The sequence below is a fragment of the Anabrus simplex genome, chromosome 6 (assembly GCF_040414725.1).
Source record: "Anabrus simplex isolate iqAnaSimp1 chromosome 6, ASM4041472v1, whole genome shotgun sequence".
NCBI classification, from domain to species: Eukaryota; Metazoa; Arthropoda; class Insecta; order Orthoptera; family Tettigoniidae; genus Anabrus; species Anabrus simplex.
Genome location: NC_090270.1, coordinates 167596653 through 167616553, shown reverse-complemented (window position 1 = coordinate 167616553; position 19901 = coordinate 167596653). Strand labels below are relative to the sequence as shown.

At 39.6% G+C, this 19901-nt stretch overlaps 1 protein-coding gene across 1 annotated transcript in view; it reads right to left on the bottom strand.

Annotated features, from left to right (window-relative positions):
* Window positions 1–11859: 11859 nt before the first annotated feature.
* The window catches only part of LOC136875614 (centrosomal protein 20), a 30764-nt gene continuing 22722 nt past the window's right edge, over window positions 11860–19901 (bottom strand). Inside the window, exon 4 of the mRNA XM_067149148.2 lies at window positions 11860–12311. Coding sequence (XP_067005249.1) covers window positions 12260–12311 — 52 coding nt within the window. The 3' untranslated portion in view covers window positions 11860–12259. The remainder of the gene's footprint in view (window positions 12312–19901) is intronic.

The window sequence follows — 19901 nt, the reverse complement described above, 5'->3', positions numbered from 1 at the left end:
TAGGCAGTTGATTGTCAAAGTATATGACATAACTAGCGTATTTTGTTAAATAACGCTTCACAGACAACACAAAACTCTATGACACAGGTTGAGATAATAGGAGAATTAAAGTAAAATAATGGGGTGCTAAGGCCATCAAATAAGTTTAACAAATGACCAAACAAGAGAAATGGCAATTAAGATATCGATTGTGCCTTAAAAACTACACTAATCTCCTTCTTTACGTACTCAAGACAGAATGTCATTTTGAGATGCAAGGTGCTCAAACACCTTGCACTTACACAGCTTTGTTTGAGTTTGCTGTTACAACTTTTATATCCCTGTCCCCCTACAACTGAACGAGCAATGACTAATTTACATAGTGTTTCTTCTTCAATATGCTAGATATTTTATTAAGGTCCACAAGTACTATAACAAAGTGAAAACTGGTTTCATGTAAATAGTTCTTTAGAGTACCACGTAGAATGGACCACTGGAGTTGATATTCCAGGGAAGGACATGGGCAATTTTCACTAGTTTATTTATATATGTTTAACGCATAATAATAATAATAATAATAATAATAATAATAATAATAATAATAATAATAATATGATTGATTCATTAGATATAGCCTACTACAATGTGTTCATAAAAAGACAGAACACCTTGAGAGACTTGAGATAGGAAGTTCATCTTCACAGGACATTCCTAGTATGTTCTGCAGAAACGATTAGCATTTCGATCACCTAGGTTCAGCATGTGTCCTGTTGCCTAATAGGCACCGGGTCCTCCGTGGGCACTGATAACTTGTTCCATGCGTGATAGCATCGACGCGTAGAAGGCGCGAATGGCGTCCTGTGGAGTATAGCCATACATGTTGCAATCGCCTGGTTCCACAGTTCATCTTTGGTGGTTGGCATTGGGTCACAGCGCCGTACCCATCGTTTCACCATATCCCACACATTTTCGATTGGTGACAAGTCTGATGATCGGGCGGGCCAGAGCAACAGTCTGACATTCTGTGACAACAAGAAGGCACGTGTTCGTGCAGCAACATGTGGTCGCGCATTGCCCTGCTGAAATATGGCGTCTGGGGTGTCGTGCAGAAATGGTATGGCTACAGGTCTCAAGGTGTCACTCATGTAGTACCCTGGACATGCACTAATTGTGGTTTGTGGTTGTATCCAATAGCACCCCACACCATAAGGCCTTGAGTTGGCACTGTAAGTCTTGTGCGAATGCAATCAATGTGATGCCTCTCCCGCTGTTTGCGGCTATCATATTCAAACAAACAGAACCTGGATTCGTCCGAAAACACTATCTGCTGCCATTCCTGTCCCCAGTGACGTCGTTCCATACACCATCTTAGTCTAGCATGCTTATGCAAATTAGTCAAAGGTGGAGAAGTGGACGACGCGCCGGTATCCCAGACCGTAATAAACGGCGACGGAATGTCACTCTTGATAGTGTACGATGTGTTACACCGTTGCGCCAGAGCCGGGAGGACGCAGATCTGTCCTGCAATGCCATTCGGATGAGGTGTCGATATTCTCGGGAGGTGGTCTGAGTGGTGCGACCAGACCCATCTCGGCGTGTTATACAGCCTTTTGTGAACTATTCTTACACACCCGTTGCACTGTCGACACACTTCGTCTCACACGAGCAGCAATTTCCCGGATGGATACATCACGTTCTCTCATGCCAATAATACACTCTGTTCAAACTCACTCATTTGACGGTACGGTTCTCACAAACGTCTGCGAGGTATCCTTCACGTCTGTTCAAGTCACACTGATCCATTACCTTCTGTTTATAGCGACAACGAGAGCCGCAGGCACATTTTACCACTCGATGGTGGTGCGCCGAGATATCGATGTGGACACTGAACCTGAGGGCCGACATGGTTTAAATGCTAATCATTTCTTCGGAACGTTGTAATGCATATGTCCTGTGAGTATGAACTTCCTATATCTAGTCTTTCAAGGTGTTCTGGTTTTTATGAACATGCGTGCACAAATATTTTAAACGTATTAGTGTTATACTTGAGTTAATTTTAAAATGTATAATAATTCTAGTACTGTTCATAAGCCAGTTTTCAACAATCAAAATTACTTGAAAAGTAATTGGAAATTTGAAATGACTAAACAGTTCAGATATGAAGTTCATTGTTTTGTAGTTCTTGTAAACCTACATCTGGTGCCAATTTCAGTCTTCCAAAGTTTTAAGTTTCTCAGTATCGTTGCGGAAGCGAACTGAATTTAGGGATGGATGTAGTTCGAACTCGTGCAGATAGTTGGAGCTGTGCATGTCATCATCGCGATTATGACACATCACTTTGCTGAAAAAAACATATTTTTCCTAAACCATCATGGGTGCGGGCAGAGTAAATTACCTCAGAGAGAAAGGAAGAATCCGGTGTTCGAGGCTGAATTCCATTTTTTAAGAGTATGGGAACTCGTCTATTTTAAAAAGAACTCATTCTGCACTTGTCTCGCTATGATTCATTTTCCTCCAGCAATTTCCCCGTAGACGGGGGCGGTAGAATAACATCCACGTATCCCCTACCTGCCATAAGAGGCAACTAAAAGAGGGACCACGGTTTCTCGACTTGAGAGTGTGGATTGGCAACTACGGTTCCTCTAACTGAGTCTGGTATTGATTTCACTTATTTGTACCAGGCTCATTGCTTTCATCTTTCCTGTCTGACTTCCCTTGGTCAACTCTTGTTCTTTTCCAACCCAATGGTATTAGGCTTCCAAGACAGAGTGTCTTTCATTTTCATGCCCTTTGGCCCTTGTCTTGCTTTTGCCGATACCTTCATTTTTCAAGATCAGACCTCCTCCATTTTCCTTCAAATCAGTATTACAGTATGCGCCAAAATATACAGTAGGGCCTACTGGAAATTGTGTTAGTCTTATTGTCATTACCTTACTTATCGAGATGATAGTGTAAATGTTCAAAATGTGCTCTATTGCGCTGTAGGCAGTGTTCATTACGATCACGCAGATTTTCCAACATATTCTGGAACATGGGTTGCCGCAGATTCCCGAAGAACGAGACGATATTCTGGCGTAATGAAGGCACAGTTTTGGGTGGATCTGGACAATTGAAACTTTGCTCCTGTAACATTCCCCACACGTAAGCATCAGGTGGTGTGAGATTGGGGGGAATGTTTTGGGTAGGGGAACTCAGCCCCGCGGGAAATTACTCGTCCTGGAAAGGTTTCTTGCAGCATAGCCCCAGTCTGTCGAGCGGTGTGGCAGATCGTCCCGTCTTGTTGGAACCATCGTCTATTCATCTGCATGTTCCTGGCACGACAAAACCTTAATTAAGGCCACGGCCGCTTCCTTCCTAGTCCTAGCCCTTTCCTGTCCCATCGTCGCCATAAGACATATCTGTGTCGTTGCGACCTTAAGCCAATAGCAAAAAAAAAGATCCTGAATAAATTGCCTGATCACCATGTTCCTATAGCATTTCTGGTTAACAGTAAGAGGTGCACCATCATCATTCTCTATGAAATAGGGACCTAGCACACCGTTTCCTGACACTGCACACCAAATCGTCACACGCACACTATGTAGCGGTTTCTGGACTATAGTGTCTGGCCTCTCGAAACCAAGAAAGCGAGTTGTTTGGCGATTGATAAAACCGTCCAAGTGAATGTGAACCACACGTTGAACAAGAAATCTGGATCCTCGGACACCATGGCCAAAAATCGTGCACAATATTCCACCCTGACATGCCTATCGTGCTCCGCCAATCGTTGCTCAACCTGTATTCGGTAAGGAAATACACCTATGTCTTTAAACAATCGTCGAAGTGACGTAGGGCTGATATTTAATTTCAGGGCTGTTCGCCGAAGACTTCGCTTTGGAGACTGCAACACTTGATTGAGGACACGTCCATGATTTTCATTTGTGAACACAGTTACTGGCCTACCAGACCCAAGGTTCTTAAACACTACTAAGGTTGGGCCCAACGCGAGCCGAGCTGCTATTGGTTAACGAAATGACGTCACAGTAGGAGCAAAGCAGCCGAGCCCAGAGCGCGCAAATCAGTAGGAATCTCATAATATCAGCAAACATTACAGTTTTTCAGAACTAATTGCACACCAGACATAAATATTACTGCTGTTATAAGATTGAAAAAGAGTACAGCATAGTAACTTTTCATTATTTCCATTACGAATAAGGCGTAAATGTAACGTGACGGCACACTGACCAACGCTTGAAATTTATTAAAATTTCCAAGTTCCTCTATTTAGTTTGAGGAAGGTTACGCGCTTTCAAATCTGTAAACATAAACATTTAGAGATATGAAATCTTTGTCATATTAAATCTTTACAGCAGAAATTCCGTGATGGAACTACCGTATGTTAACATACGATATACTGACTCACTTACACAGGGATCGAGTTTAAAACGTAACATATATTATAACAGCAGCAGAAGTAAGTTCATATTCGAAACCATGCATAGATAGTCCTGGAAAACCTACAACCTATTATTACAATGGGGTCGCCACTCCCAAAGTGATTTATTAATGACTGATAAATGCTATGAAATGATAATGGAGAGTGTTGCTGGAATGAAAGATGACAGGGAAAACCGGAGTACCCGGAGAAAAACCTGTCCCACCTCCATTCTGACCAGCACAAATCTCACATGGAGTGACCGGGATTTCAACCACGGTATCCAGTGGTGAGAAGTCGACGCGCTGCTGTCTGAGCCACGGAGGCTCCGCATAGATAGTCTACTTTTTTAAAATTAAACAATACGAAAGAACAGGAAAAACACTTCATTAGAACACAGTCCTACCTGTGAGATTAGATGTCATGAAGTGGTTGCGTTTGAAGATTAAATCCACTGTCGTGCCTTTCGCCGATGAGCTGCTATGGATTTTTCAGTTCTTGTCCGAATGTTCATTTGTCGTATGCGTATAAATATTCTCGTTCTAACATACATTTTTAATATTTCTGGTGGTACAGCGGGGAATTTACTGCTAATTATTTGACACTTTGCATATACTATTAGGTATGCGTCACAGTTCAGCTCCTCCGTGAGTGTCCCTGAAAATTAACTCCAATTCCTTTATTTGGTTTACCATTCTAACGATGGAACAAGTAGACCTCCCCGAGAAAACTACGACACACACACTACGCAAACTACAGTAGGCCGCTATATAAACCAACAGCAATTTGCGGAAAGAAATTACGTATAGTTGTTACGTGGAAATCCTTTCTTTATAAGACAGACATATACAAACAACGAAATGAGATACACGTGCGGTTGTATGCTACAGAGTCACGGTGCTCCTGTGATGACGTCACGAGCAGGACGAGGGAAAACTAACATCTACTGCGCAGCCAATCTGGGCCACCCGTGTACCAGACCTTCCCTTGCGTTGACACAATACACTACTCGTACGACGAATTTTTTTAACAATAGATGGTATAACTGTGTTGTTAGGTGCTGGGTGTTCACGATATTGTTCCGCCCCTGACTTTAAACTCGGCCCACCTTGATAACCGTTTCCGTACGAGCGAAAATAATACTCCACTATAAACACTTTTTCCTCTGTCGCGAGACCCACTGTCACTTCCAATCACAGAGCACAACGTTCTTTACACAACTAACAATTCATCATGGCGATGTAACAACACGCAGACGCTCAGGCTTGCGCATACGCTCTGCGCGAAAATGAATACTGTATATTTTGGCGCATACCGTAATAGAAGTTTGTTGCCCAGCTTTAATTCCTCTTAAAATAATTATCACTACCACCTCCTACAATTTGCTTAGCAATATTAGTTGTCTGCTGAGTGGATGGGAAGTTTCTACCCACGGACACACCCGCACATAATTATAGTTTTGTGTGTGTTTGTACTGTCGATTGGTGCAAATCTAAAAATGAACAAAGCAAGAAGATTGACATATTAAGAAACTGAGGCTTGGTTTGAAGTTTCAGATGATGAAATTCTTGGTGAAGATACATCTTCATCAGAGAACAATCGTATGGAAAACAGTGATCATAATTATAACTCGGTACAAGTGCAGGAAGTAATCAGGATTACATCTTGTCAGAAGATGAAGGAAGTTTAGCCTCTGTAAATACAGTAGGTAGCAAAACAAAATTATTGCTCATGTGCTGTAAATGTTTCCCTAGCAACGAAGAATTTACCGTACTTATTGTACATACTAATTTGATATGTCGTGAATTGTGTTGTGTTGAAAATGAAAACCTACAACCTGTTTTCCAGTCAATGACTGGGTTAGGGATGGGATGAATGAAGCCCCCAACTTGCGGTGAGGGTAGGAATTGTGCTGGCTGCCGAGGCCTGTCGCGCTCCTCTGGGGCAATGATTAAATGACTGATATATGAAATCAAATGATAGTGGAGAGTGTTGCAGGTATGAAAGATGACAGGGGAAAACCGGAGTACCCGGAGAAAAACCTGTCCCGCCTCTGCTTTGTGCAGCACAAATCTCACATGGAGTGACCGGGATTTGAACCACGGTATCCAGCGGTGAGAGGCCAGCGCGCTGCCGCCTGAGCCTTAGTGTTGTGTTGACTTCTATACGTTATGGTACACACAAGAGAGGATATGTTTATCGTGGGACATTATTTTCCAGCACTGCGAGTGGGGTGTCCGAATGGGCTGACTTTGCTTTACTTTAAAGAATAGAATGAGGACGGATTTAATTAGATGATATCAAACAACAGAACAATGTTAGATGCCGTTGATAAATTCTGCTATATGGGATCAATCTTATGTCAACAAAAGGAACCAACCGGCACGCCCATGAACCGTCATCACAAACAAGAATCATGGAGGACTTCTTCAACAGGTGTTACAGTCTCCAAAGCACAGTCTACGACAAACATCACTGCTGCTCGGAGGACGTTTAAAGAGCTGGGTAGATTTGCTAAGTTGCTCAATGACAACAGAAAGGGATGAGCGAGCCGATTACAGTCTTGCAGCAGAATGTTGTCCTCACACTGAGGGGAAGTTGCTTACCCTTCTGCGACGACACTATGGAGATCACCTCAACACAATGGTATCCCCTTTCTATCGTAAGAGGTGACTAAAAGGGAACCCCAGAGGCTCTCAAACTTGGGAGCGTGGGTTGGCGACCATGGGGCCCCTAGCTGAGTCATGGCATTGTTTCCATTTACTTGTGCCAGGCTTCTCACTTTCATCTAACCTATCCAACCTTCCTTGGTCAACTCTTGTTCTTTTCGACCCAGGCGGTATGAACCGTACCATAGGGCGGTCCTGGAACCAATATTTAGCGCATATAGTGTGCGAAGGTAGTCGCCGGGTTTCGAACAGCGAAGCATTAGCGAGCGATGGCTCACTTTGGCAAACCAAGCACACAAAAGGAAATCAGGAGCGCACTGCTTACGAGAGAGGGGGCGTGAACCGTTGAAAGAGGCTGACAGCTTTTATCTTGTCTTGGGAGTCCCCAACTACCAACCAAGGCTAAGAAGAATATGAGGGAGTACAGGACTGGAATCCTCTCAGAAAAAAACTCCAATTTCCATTATCGGGCCTTTTGTAACGAATATAAAACCAATTAGTATCAGATTTATCGACTGTCAAGAACATACAACGTGCAATAGTTGTGCGGTATCATAGAAATGGGGAAGATATGAATGTCCGCTGAAAAGGATGTAGGTCATTATACAAAGAATGCTCAATGTTTGCCGAAGATTCACAAAGGCCCACTGGAAGGGACTAGAAGAGAACAAAGGGCTCACCCGCTTTTGAATGGTACGAGTCATTGAGTACGCGTCAGGCTACACTGGAGTCAGATAGGAGTGAACAAAGGGTCAGTCAGAGATAGTATTCGAGTAAATTAGAAATTAAGCTAAGAGAGTAAATATCAGTAGTGGTAACTGTAATTAGAACAGCTATTAGGGAAACAAACTAATTTTCCCGTGTTAGTTACGGTATTCAAGTAACTTAAATAGTGCAGGCAGCAGGACAGATATCAGAGGTGATCGTGTTAACTATCAGCAATTAGAAGCGTTAAGAACCAAAATAAATTTCCGTTAGTCAAAGGGTTCCCAGGTCTAGATCACGATATTGTACAACACAATAGTGTAAAACGTGTGTCGAGAAACGACAGTTAATTCGTTTTTGTACACATCTGCAGTGGACCACTTTACCAACCTTCAGACTGCTCGTCCACTGGAAGCGACTACGCGCGATTACGTACGTACTAGCGCGACTGATCCCAAAGCGAAGATTGTAACGGAACCGCGTCCACTGCAAGCGATCTCGAGCGGCCGACTCACGCGATTATTATGCGATAACAGGCGACAAGCGATGGATCCCACTCTAAAGGGATTTGCCGCGTGTAGTCGCCTGTACTCCACGGTTCGTGCAAGCATCCGGTTGTCTGTCGTCGTCATATGCAACATTATTTTTATCATTACTACATTTGTGAGGATGTATATAGTGAAAAGTTGATAGGTGCGATTAGTGAAAGAACTCCACTATGGAATATGAAAGATAAACGCTATCATTCTCGAGATATTCAACGCAAACTATGGTCGAATGTTACAGAGGAAGTGGGTGTTGATAAATGGTAAGTACTCTAATAAAATTTAATTTATTTATATAATATGCTGGACTGAGTAGCTCAGACTGTAGAGCGCTGACCTTCTGAGTCCAACTTGACAGATTCGATCCTGGCTCATTCCTGTGGTGTTTCAAGCAGTAGTGGTTCGTGACATTTTACTCTGGCAGGGCTGTGCCGCCATCTCTTTCCCCTCCCCAATCGGTCCAGTTTTCAGTGACCAACACCACGAAACTTTTAGATGAATAATAATAATAATAATAATAATAATAATAATAATAATCCGATGACGCAGCTGAATAGAAACTGCTTTCACTACATTAATTAATTAATTAGCTACACTGCAATGGCATTTATGAACACACATTAATAAACAGGCTAACAGCTAATGCAATGTGTTTAAAGTGATATGTGTTGTGGAGGTACAACAAGCTAAAAAGAGTGTGTGATTGAAAACAACAGTTAGAGACTTTTCAAATTAGATTTAAAGGTTTTATATTTCTGTTTAACCCTTTTTACGTTTTTCCTTATGGATTGTGTGCTTTTCTCTCGTTTTTGTATGTTACACTGATAAAGTAAATTGCATACTTAATTCGATCTTTGATTCTTTAATAATATAAATAAAAAGTAAATATCAACGCTTTTTAATAACTATTCGTATCACTTAGAGTCACAGTTAAACGTTCCTGAGATGTCTCCCTGAAGTTTGACGTTCTGGCTATTTTTGGCTCTATTGCATTCAAAATATAGTGAAACGTTTCTGGACGCATCCGATAATAATCAAAGAACTTCTGGGGGTCTTTGCCCAAATCATTGTGCAGATGATGGAATTCTCCCACTGGCTTCCTTTCAGCTAGTATTGGATTTACCCAGCACCGATGTCTTCTTTTGCGATTTTTCCTCCGACGCCTCGTCAGGTAGGGACTCTCCAGAATGTAAACTAAATCATCATCACCCATCTCACAGACTATTTAGTACATTTAATAACTTGACAACGTCTACTACGGAAATAGCACGCAGACCTGTACAGAGTAAGATGCCACCTGACAGCCGCGCGAAGTCGCCTGCAGTCACGTAAAGACGCTTCCAGTGGACGAGCAGCCTCAAGCAGACTGCATTACGAGATGATTAGCAGCAAATACAGTAGAGACAATACACGACACTTCCGGATTTAGCCTTGTTAAAAATGAGAGACAAGTCGCAAGTGGCGCTCCTAGTGGCGTGACCTGAAAATTCGCGCTAAATTAAAATATTAATGGAAATGTAGCCTATATACGGAAATGGATAAATAAATTACGTCTAGAAAGAAAGTGTTATTAAGATATTAACTTCAAAGTTGCTAAAGCAATTCTGGATAAATGAATGAAGAATTATTTAACGGGTTATTATTTAAAGACTGAAATTAGACATATAATCAAGATGTGAAATGGACTGCTGTGGAAGGGCTTGATCATTTACACATTACTTTTTTAGCTTTGGCATTCTTGCCTGAACATTCACGGCTAGGTTTGTCTTTTTTCTCATTTAAAAGCATTGTATCATCACATTAAAACACTTTTCAACAACAACAAAATTGGCACATTCTTTACACACATGATTCAATGAATTTACATTTAAGAGCTGGAGAATTTTCCTTTTAACTTGAAGCCTACTAACAGAACGAAAATCTATAAATTTAGTCTCAAAAACATTAAATCTTTCCCTATAAGCCATACTTGCCATAATGCCATTACGTTAGGGTAAAGCAAATTTGCATCATCATATTGTTTCAACAAAATATGTACATTTCTTAAATCACCCATATTTTCTTCACTGCTTGACAATGCATTATGGCATTCCAAATGGGGTAACTTGGAACACGACCAGCCCCACACATGTGCATATGTATTTTCCTGAATTAACTCAAACCCACAGATCACACCTACAACACATTGGAACTGAAGGTTAACTGCTGCTCTATACAATAAAATAAGCTTATTATATTTTAAGCCAGTTAAAATGTGGGTTGCGCAGGTCAGAAGTTTAGGAAGAAGAACTTCACAAACAAATACACGTGATCTTATGACAGAATCAGTAACTCTCAGGTCACTCCGCTAGAGCTAGCTCTAATCGCTGTCTCACTGTATTGACTCTACTGTTTTTGTTAGCAGATCCCAGGTGAAACAGAGGACCTCTGTTGTCGTCACTGTTAGCTCTATGGCTCTATCCCTATGGAAAGCCTCGAAGTGTTGAACTTAGTTTAGGGATGTATTAAGGCAAATATAATATGCGAAAGTAGTTTCGCAGTCCATTTGTAAAACTGTAAACATTAACGGTAGCACCCTTGTAGAGTTGTAGAGTTTTGAACCAGGGTCTGAGTCTAGGATGTATTCATTTAAAGTAAAGTCAGGATATGCATGTACTGATTATTTTCTGTAGTGCATGATATTTCAGCTTTGGCAATTAGCAGCTAGCGGATGGTATATTTTCCAGCATTGAAATAAATTAGCATCTTCAAGGAAGGCACATGGCTGGTTAGTTTATGGATCTGCCCTAGGATCGAGCATGGGTCTCGAGGATAGAGCTAAATGACCTTATTGATAGTGATGATAATTGGCCTAATAATGACATTATTAGTGTCTGACAGAACGAATTGCAGACATGACTGTGGAATGCAGTTTTATGCCCGCCTTGAAAGCGGATGGTATTGTCAGCCCAAGTCAACGTGTATTCAGAGAAATGAAAACGCTCCCCAGGTTGAAGCATTGGTGTTGAAACTGATCTGCAATTCTCCACACCAAATCTCTTGAGAATTCTTCTTGTATAATTCTTTTGGTCTATTAAAATATTATGCCATCATCCTCTTGAGTGATTTCCATTCCAAGAAAGTAAGATAGATTCTTAGGACTTAGTTTACAATTACCTTTTAGAGCTTCCAAAAAGTCATCTAATTCTGTCTTCCTGGTTGATGCGACAAGACCTTCATCAACGTAGAGTGCTAGAATAAGTTATATTTACCCTTCTTTCTTGTAAAAAAAATGGGGTCGACACTACTATAAGTGAAGTTGAGCTTCTTCACTTTACGAACTTGGTTTGTTCCACTATTGTATCCTTCAAATTGATGAATGTAAATTTCCTTGCCCTCATAAATACAGCAGGAAAGAGCCTAATCAATAGTGCCATACAGTTAATATTCAAGGGAAAACTAGTCAATATGTATCAGCTCCCAATGCTTATCTTTACGAATAACATCTTAACATAGCTAATACAGTCTCAGTATTCCCAACAGTAATAAATTCATAACTGGAAAGGAATAACAAATAAAACAATCTATATTTATTTATACATACAAGTATTATACAAGTCAAGCATAGCTCCCTTTCACAGCAAGATTTGAGAAGTAATTTCATCTTATAAAGTTTACATGGCTTATGAAATACGTAAGCAAATAACAAAATATGTAGAAAATTATAAAATGCCTTTTGCAAGTTTTCACTATGAGAGAGATAGAAAAGGCATTAAAATTATAGCATCAAATTTAAGCACAGCTAAACTGAATCAAACAACATATGCATACAAAACATGCTTTGATATCACAGGGATAAAATAACCTGCATTGCACAATTTTCTACACTCGCTCACACACACAGAGCCTAGAACAATAAAGACCAGTACCCTAAAAACAACAATAAATGGTAACTGGCTACTTATTTACTATTTCTTCATTGCTTCTTTGAATGTTGATACCAGGCTATACAGTAAAGGCCTGAAACATATTGAAAGATATTAATACATTGTAATATTCCCTTTATTCCAAGAAAGGCATAAGAGTAGAGTCTCCTAGTTAACACTTAAAATTATGGAAGACAACTTTCAGAGGTAATAGCAAGCAACTATGGATATTAGATACGATGTTAAAAGAATGTAAAAGTCTTGACTCCATAAAATATGTGACATACTGCTTTGACAAGAGAAGAAAAAAAAAAAAAAAAAGAGTAATTAATGTGAAAAGATTTTGTAATCAAAGTTTCCAGGATTTTAGTAATTAAGGAGCACAATTGCCCTGACAAGCATGGCCGTTTTCGTTTATGCACATTCGGGACCCATGTCCAATAGATCGTCTCGTGCACTGAAGCACTGGGTGTAACTGCCCGGCAGGCATCCGTGATGAGTTACCGGAGCTGTTTGGGGTTTTCCGGTGCTCGAGTGTAAATGACGTTCTTCAAATGCCCCCACAAGAATAAGTCTAACGGCGTTAAATCCAGTGATCTGGCAGGCCAAGAAACAGGGCCTCCAGGGTCTCTCCATTTCCCTGGCAGTACCTCGTTCAGATGGTTACTAACGGATAAAGTTGAATGTGGTGGAGCTCCAGCCTATTGCAACCACACCACCAAACGATCGCGCAAGGGCACATCCTCCAGCAGCAGTGGGAGTTCCTGATGCAGAAAGTGCAGTTACCGTGGGCCCATTCAATGACCCTCAAAGAAATATGGTCCAATCACGCGATCCCCAAGATTCTACACCACACATTCACTCACCATCGTACTTGATGGGCCCCCTGTCTCACTCAGTGAGGATTGTCCGGACTCCAATAGTGCATGTTGTGGCGATTGACATTCCCATTATATTGTGGAAGCGTGATTTGTACGAGAACAAGATGGGCGATCCGAATGCTGCATCATTCAATTAAAAATAGGAAAGAATTTCCACCAATCAATACTTGTTTATTGCTTATATTAAGCTAAAGGACCGGTTTCGACCCCACATGCAAGGTCATCTTCAGCTGAACCATGAATACATATTTATATGATGAAGCTTTGATTAAATTGCATTGTCAAGGGAATGTCATATGATGATGTGCATTTAGTCACATACAAATGGGGCATGTCTTAACGTGAATTGGCATATGTCAGTATGTACAATATTGCAACTGTATGTCTAAAATATTATGTTGAGGTCCTAAAATCAGTGTATAAAACATATCTTCACTTAAACTAACTTACATTACATTACAAGCTCGCACATGAAACGCAACTCGGCTACACCAACAATAATAAACATAACACCATTGCACAACTACAAATGGGAAAGGAGCCATTACTTTGAACCCAATTTTACGGACGCCACAGGACAACAAGATTTGATTCTAACATAAGGCAACATACATAGCAGAGCTGAACATATTTTAGCCGAATTTTATCCATACATCTGGCAAATTTTTTTAAAAATTGGAAAGTGTTTTATCCCACAAGAAGACTAAATCTTTTACTCATGCAATTTTACAACCATATCTTTTAAACTCCAAGAACAGCAGCTGAGTGTACAACTGAAAATGGGACTTAAATACGAGAGTTGATGAATTGACCAACAAGAAAGATAGATTGTTCATGTGCACGAAACGTTTTTTATATATTGTATTTTATCCTGTACACATATATATAAGTTAGTTTGTGTAATTCGTCAATACGGAAATGAAGATTATAGATTACGATGCTGCATCATTCTCCGGCCTGCCTAACAGCCACCGACAGAATTCCATTCGAGCTTCGAAATCCTGCCCCCATGGAGCTCTTTGTGTAGGTCAAGATGGTATGGGTGAAATTTATGTTCATGCAGTATCTGCCAGACGGATGGCTGGTGTTCACCTGTTGTGCAATCGGTACTGATGTGTGGATTGTTATGAGCTGCCTCCTGAACGGCCTCCTCTGTTTCACCCGATGTAACGGGTCTATCGCGGACTGATGGCTACTTGGAAATCACGCCTGTTGTCCTTAGGCATCTTTCAACATGGTGGAGTGTCGTAGCAGACGGGTGTTGCCTGTCGGGATACCGTTCCTGGTACAGACGTAGTGCTTCACACGCGTTTTGTCTTGCTTCCCCATAAATGAGGAGCATGTCAACGTATTCCTCTGTGGAAACTTTCTGAATGACAGCAGAGATTACATTCAGGCCCTAACAAGCGGAGTATGCACAGGCCACAAGATAAGTAACAGCATCATTCTACTGTTTGAATGTGACAAACGTGGGCCTGTGTTTACGTATTCAAACACCATACCGATGCAAAAATATTTCTACGATGCAGGATTCAAACCGCCGATGGCACATTCCGTCAATTGCTAGGCTAACGCCTAACCACATCCACTATGCTACACTGCTGGGAACATGCTGGTAGTATGACTAGAGCACATATGTCATCCGATATGGTGTTTTAGTCATTAATTACTGCACTGTTATCTAGTTTTATGCATTGATTCCCTTCTTCGTTACACCCGGTCATGAGGAATGGCGCATTAACACAGTTACATGGTCAAAGGAAGTCTCTACATGATTTCAAGGTGTTATGTTTTGCGAGTTGATGATATAACCTGTCGATAGTGTTCAGAATTGTGTGCAAAATGTGCTCACTGGACATTTGTATCATACAGTACACCTGCAGAGAAATAGCCACCTTACATCCATGCCGCACGTTAGTTGGGTTGCATAAAACTCCATAGGAAGGGTCAGCAGAATCACACAGTATAAGAATGTTAGGTAGGAATATAATAAACATGTATATATAAATATAAAATATATGGAAGATTCAAATAATCATGAAAACAACAGAATTTCTAGTACTGACAAAGCATAGTGGGTAGATGATACTTCAGAAGTGCAAGTGCTCCAAATGAAAGAATGCTCTAACATGCATGATGATAAAGAGAAAATCAACAAAATTATCAGAATGTCATAACATTAGATACAAAAAAAGTAAAACAAATAAGAAACTTTTACTGCTTTCAAAAAGAAAAGGAAGATTCGAAAATGAACTACTGAAGTTGTTAAGTGAGTACTTCCTTCTCAGTTCAAAAAATTCTCACATCCACTTAAAAAGTTTATAACTGTTAGGTTCTTCAGTCTGTCAAAACTAATTTTGAAAAATAAATGTATGAACTACCTGAAAAGGAAAACATATGGTACCTGAAAAAGACACAACTTTTAAAATTTACTGACATGTTTCTTTCTTGAACGAGCATTATCAAATTCGATCAAATCACAATCAAAATAATTAGAAATATATAAACTTTTATGTTAATATCTGTTTTAAATCCTTAAAAACTTGAAATTTAGAACTCATCTCGATGAAATCCTCTCTTCTCTTCACTCCAGCATAATGCGAGTTGTTGCAAAACCATTGCTCTGTTGTTGACAAGAGCCCAGCTGTAGTCAGTCCGATGACCTTCCACCATGCCACGCCCCCATCCTGGCTACGTCAATGACATGCAGTATTTTAGATTTTGGTGTTTTATTTTTACTGTTCCCATTGTTATTGTTGTTGCCATTACTATTGCTATTATTATCCTCACATTAAAATTGCTTCATAAACTATGCAAGGATTCTTAACGAGCATCTAATGGCTGCCTATTATACCGGTAAGTAATTTTCGCTTACATCGATTGTTTTGGAACTGTACTTGCAGTTTTATTATTAATATAATCTGGCATGAAAATTAAGTTTTAATTGGCCTATTTATGTGGCGCTGCAGTTTGTTACTTGCCATTTGAGTCCATTCAAATTAAGCCACTGTTTTCATTGTAATTATTTATTATTATTAACTTTATTGGCCACATTGGATCACTTGAGTCTTTCATGTACACTTTTTCTTTGAAGGTTGTACTGTTTGATTCTTCTTATCTGCCCAGTACTTCTTTATTCGTTCTGATGCAGTGTTCTTAATTCATCTGAAATCTCTACAGGTCTTCTGTGCATCATTTCAGTTGAAAATTTGTGATTCTTAAGAAGGGTGGTAATTTTATTCTTGTTCTCTGCATCTGTAATTTCAAGTCCAACTGTTTGGAGACCGTCTTGAATTTCTTTGATCCAATGCCTCCTGTCTTCTATCCCAGTTCTCATCACTAGTTGTCGTAAAATCCTGTTTTCTGGTAATCGTAAAATGTGAAAGAAATAAGAGATTCTTTTCTTCTTCATCGTGTTGGTAACTGGGTCAATCTCTCGATAGACAGTTTCACTGGGAAGGATTCTCTAGACTCCTTCAACCAGGTACTTTTTATTTAATATATAAGTAATAATAATAATAATAATAATTCTTCTTTCAGTTTTAAGGAGCTGATCAGTTCTTCTTTCATTTTTAATTTGGAACAAGGTTTCGCAAGCATAAGTGGCTTCAGGCAAAGTTACAGTTTTGTAGTATTGGATCTTAGTGTCTATTGACAAGCATTTTTTTTTAAATAAGTTGACCAGGTTAGATATTGTGCTTTCTTCATTTTGTTGGTTCTATTTATCCTTGTTGCTTTCTCACTTAAGTTGTGCATAATGATATCTCCAAGGTATTTAAATTGTAGGATTATGTTAATTTTTTGATAATTTATGATGACTTCTTTTATGTCAAGGGGTTTCACTGGCATGATCTCAGTTTTCTCAAAGGATATTTGTAATCCTATTTTTAATGCAATTTTCTGGAGACTGGTGATCTGAGCACGGACTTCTTCCATGTCAAGGGCTAAAAGAGCTAAATCACCTGCAAACCCTAGGCAGTTTGTCCTTGCTGAGGATTTTGTTCCAATTTTGATTTTAGGTGGGTTTTCTTTTTGCCAAATTTTCATGATATAATCTAAAGCCACATTGAAGAGCAATGGGGATAATCCGTCACCTTGTCTGAGGCCTGTATTTATTGTAAAAGCATTTGACATTTCTCCCCTGAACTTTACCTTTGAAATTGTGTTGGTTAAAGTTAGTTCAATAATTTTTGTTAATTTAGGATGAAGGCCATATGATCCAAGCAGTTTTAAAAGAGTAGGTCCGTGTATACTATCATAAGCCTTTTTGAAATCTATAAATGAAATAAATAGCTGTTTATTTCTGTATTTGTAATATTCCATTATTAGTTTCAGGCTGAGAATTTGGTCTGGGCAACTTCTGTATGGGTAAAATCCTCCTTGGTATTTTCCAAGTTGTGGTCCCAAAATGTTTTTTATCCTATTGTAAATTATGCGGGAGCAAATTTTGTAAGTGCAGTCCAAAAGTCCTCTGTAATCGTCTGGATTAGTTTTATCTCCTTTTTTGAATAATGGATGGATTACACCTGAGGTCCAGTGTTCTGGGATTTTCTCTGTGATCCACATTTTGACTAGATGCTGATGTAAATTTATGATTGCTGGTTTCCCTGCATTTTTCCACATTTCTGCAAAGACTAGGTCTTCACCATATGCCTTATAATTTTTTAGTTCCTTAATTGCGAATTCTACCTCATCAATAGTTGAAGGATTTATTAGATCTGGGTTGGTTAAAATGGGTGTGTCAGTATTTACTTCCGTTTCCAGTGGGCCATCACAATTTAAAAATCTGTTGAATGTCTCTGCGAGGATCTCTGCATTTTCTTGATTACTATGGGCAACCTTCCTGATTTATCTCTCAGCATTTTATAATAATCTCGTGATTGTCTTTCGTTAAAACTCTCCTCTGTCCTTTTGTAAGGTATTTTTAAGATGTTTGCATTTGGTTTATCTGATGATTTTATGGGTTGACTTTCTTTGTTTTATTAGTTCTAAATTTGATTTGTCTGATTTTTGGGCTTGATGATTTATCCAAGCTTGCTGTCTTCTCTGAATTCCCTGGTCACATTCTTCATCCCACCTTTCATGTTTCTTCCTAGGATTTGTTCTGCTATCAATTTCAGTTTGGTGGTCAGTTCTTCTGATGTATTAGTGTTGACAGATCCTTCTCCTGCTTTCCTATAGTACTCCCTATTATTTATTAAGGTGGTAGGGTCAAATTTTTTTCTATTTTTATTTGGAGGTCTTTTCTTAACCCTTGGAGTTAATTTTATTTTGATCTTAACAACATAGTGATCTGACCCTGAGTCTTCCCCCCTTAGGACTTTGACACTGTAGATTACACGGTGGTAAAATTTATCCATGCAAACATGATCCAGTTGCCATTCACCTCTTCGGAAATCAGGATGTTTCCAATTTTTAATTTGTGAGGTTTCCTCTTAAAGTATGTTGATTTTGAGATAAGATTGTGGTTTCTGCATAATTCAACCAATCTTTGACTATGATATCTCGGTACCTTCTTTCTTGTCCCAGTTGTGTGTTGAAATCGCCAAGGAGAATTTTAACGTGTGATGGAGGTATGTTGATTAAAGTTTGATCCAGGAGATCCCAGAATTTTTGTGCTTTTTCTTTATCCTTTAGAGTGCTATTTTTCTGATTGGTGGGAGCATGTACATTGATAATTGTGTAGATTTTATTTGCAGATTTCAGAGTTAGTGTTGGAAGTCTGGGGGATTGAGATTTAAATTCCACAATTGAATCTTATGATTTTGAGATGTATTAGAAACCCATTACCAAACTGCGAACAGTTTTTTATCACTTGTTTTCCAGGGATTCCTTCATACAGTTGGTACCCTTCTGATTCTTTTGGGTCTTGATCACTATTCCTTATCTCTTGAAGGGCAATGATGATTAGAATTTTATGCTTGTTCATGATGTCAGTGATAATCTTTAATTTTCCAATTTGGCACATAGAGTTAACATTGTGTGTCGAGAAGAAAGAGATTTGTTTATGTTTAATTCTTTGAAGTTCTTGTGTAGAGGCTGGCTGTTGAGTTTTCAAATGCTCCGATCCATCATAATCTTCCGAATGACAGCCCACCGCATCCGAATGCTGTCTTTTCTGCCATATATGATTGCAGTTGGTGGAATTCTTCTTCAAAAAACTTTTCATGGTTGACTGTCTAAGGTGTCACCTTGATATGAGAATAAATCCTCGAGTTACAATTCTAAATGTTATTTAGAAAGGTGAAGAACAGAGATGAAGGATGATTTTATGAAATTGTGAAGAAGGCTTTCTGCCTTATTTCATCCTAGTTGTTCAGGACTGGGAGTAGGCATTTCCCCCATATCCTGCAAACATTATGGTTTTCCCGCCAATACTCGGGCAGCTGATTGTAGTGGTTTCCCACTGGGCGATGGGGTCGCCACATCCCTACGCCAAGCATTGTTATAATAATAATAATAATAATAATAATAATAATAATAATAATAATAATAATAATAATAATAATAATAATTATTATTATTATTATTATTTTGTGTAGCTATTTCTAGCAGAATGCAGCACATGTAAGGCAGACCCTCCAATAAGGGTGGGCGGCACAGGCCATGTGTACGTAACTGCGTGTTATTGTGGTGGAGGATAGTGTTATGTGTGGTGTGTGAGTTGCAGGGATGTTGGGGACAGCACAAACACCCAGTCCCAGAGCCAAGGGAATTAACCATTTAAGGTTAAAATCTCCGACCCAGCTGGGAATCGAACCCGGGCCCCTCTTGACCAAAGGCCAGCATGCTAAGCATTTAGC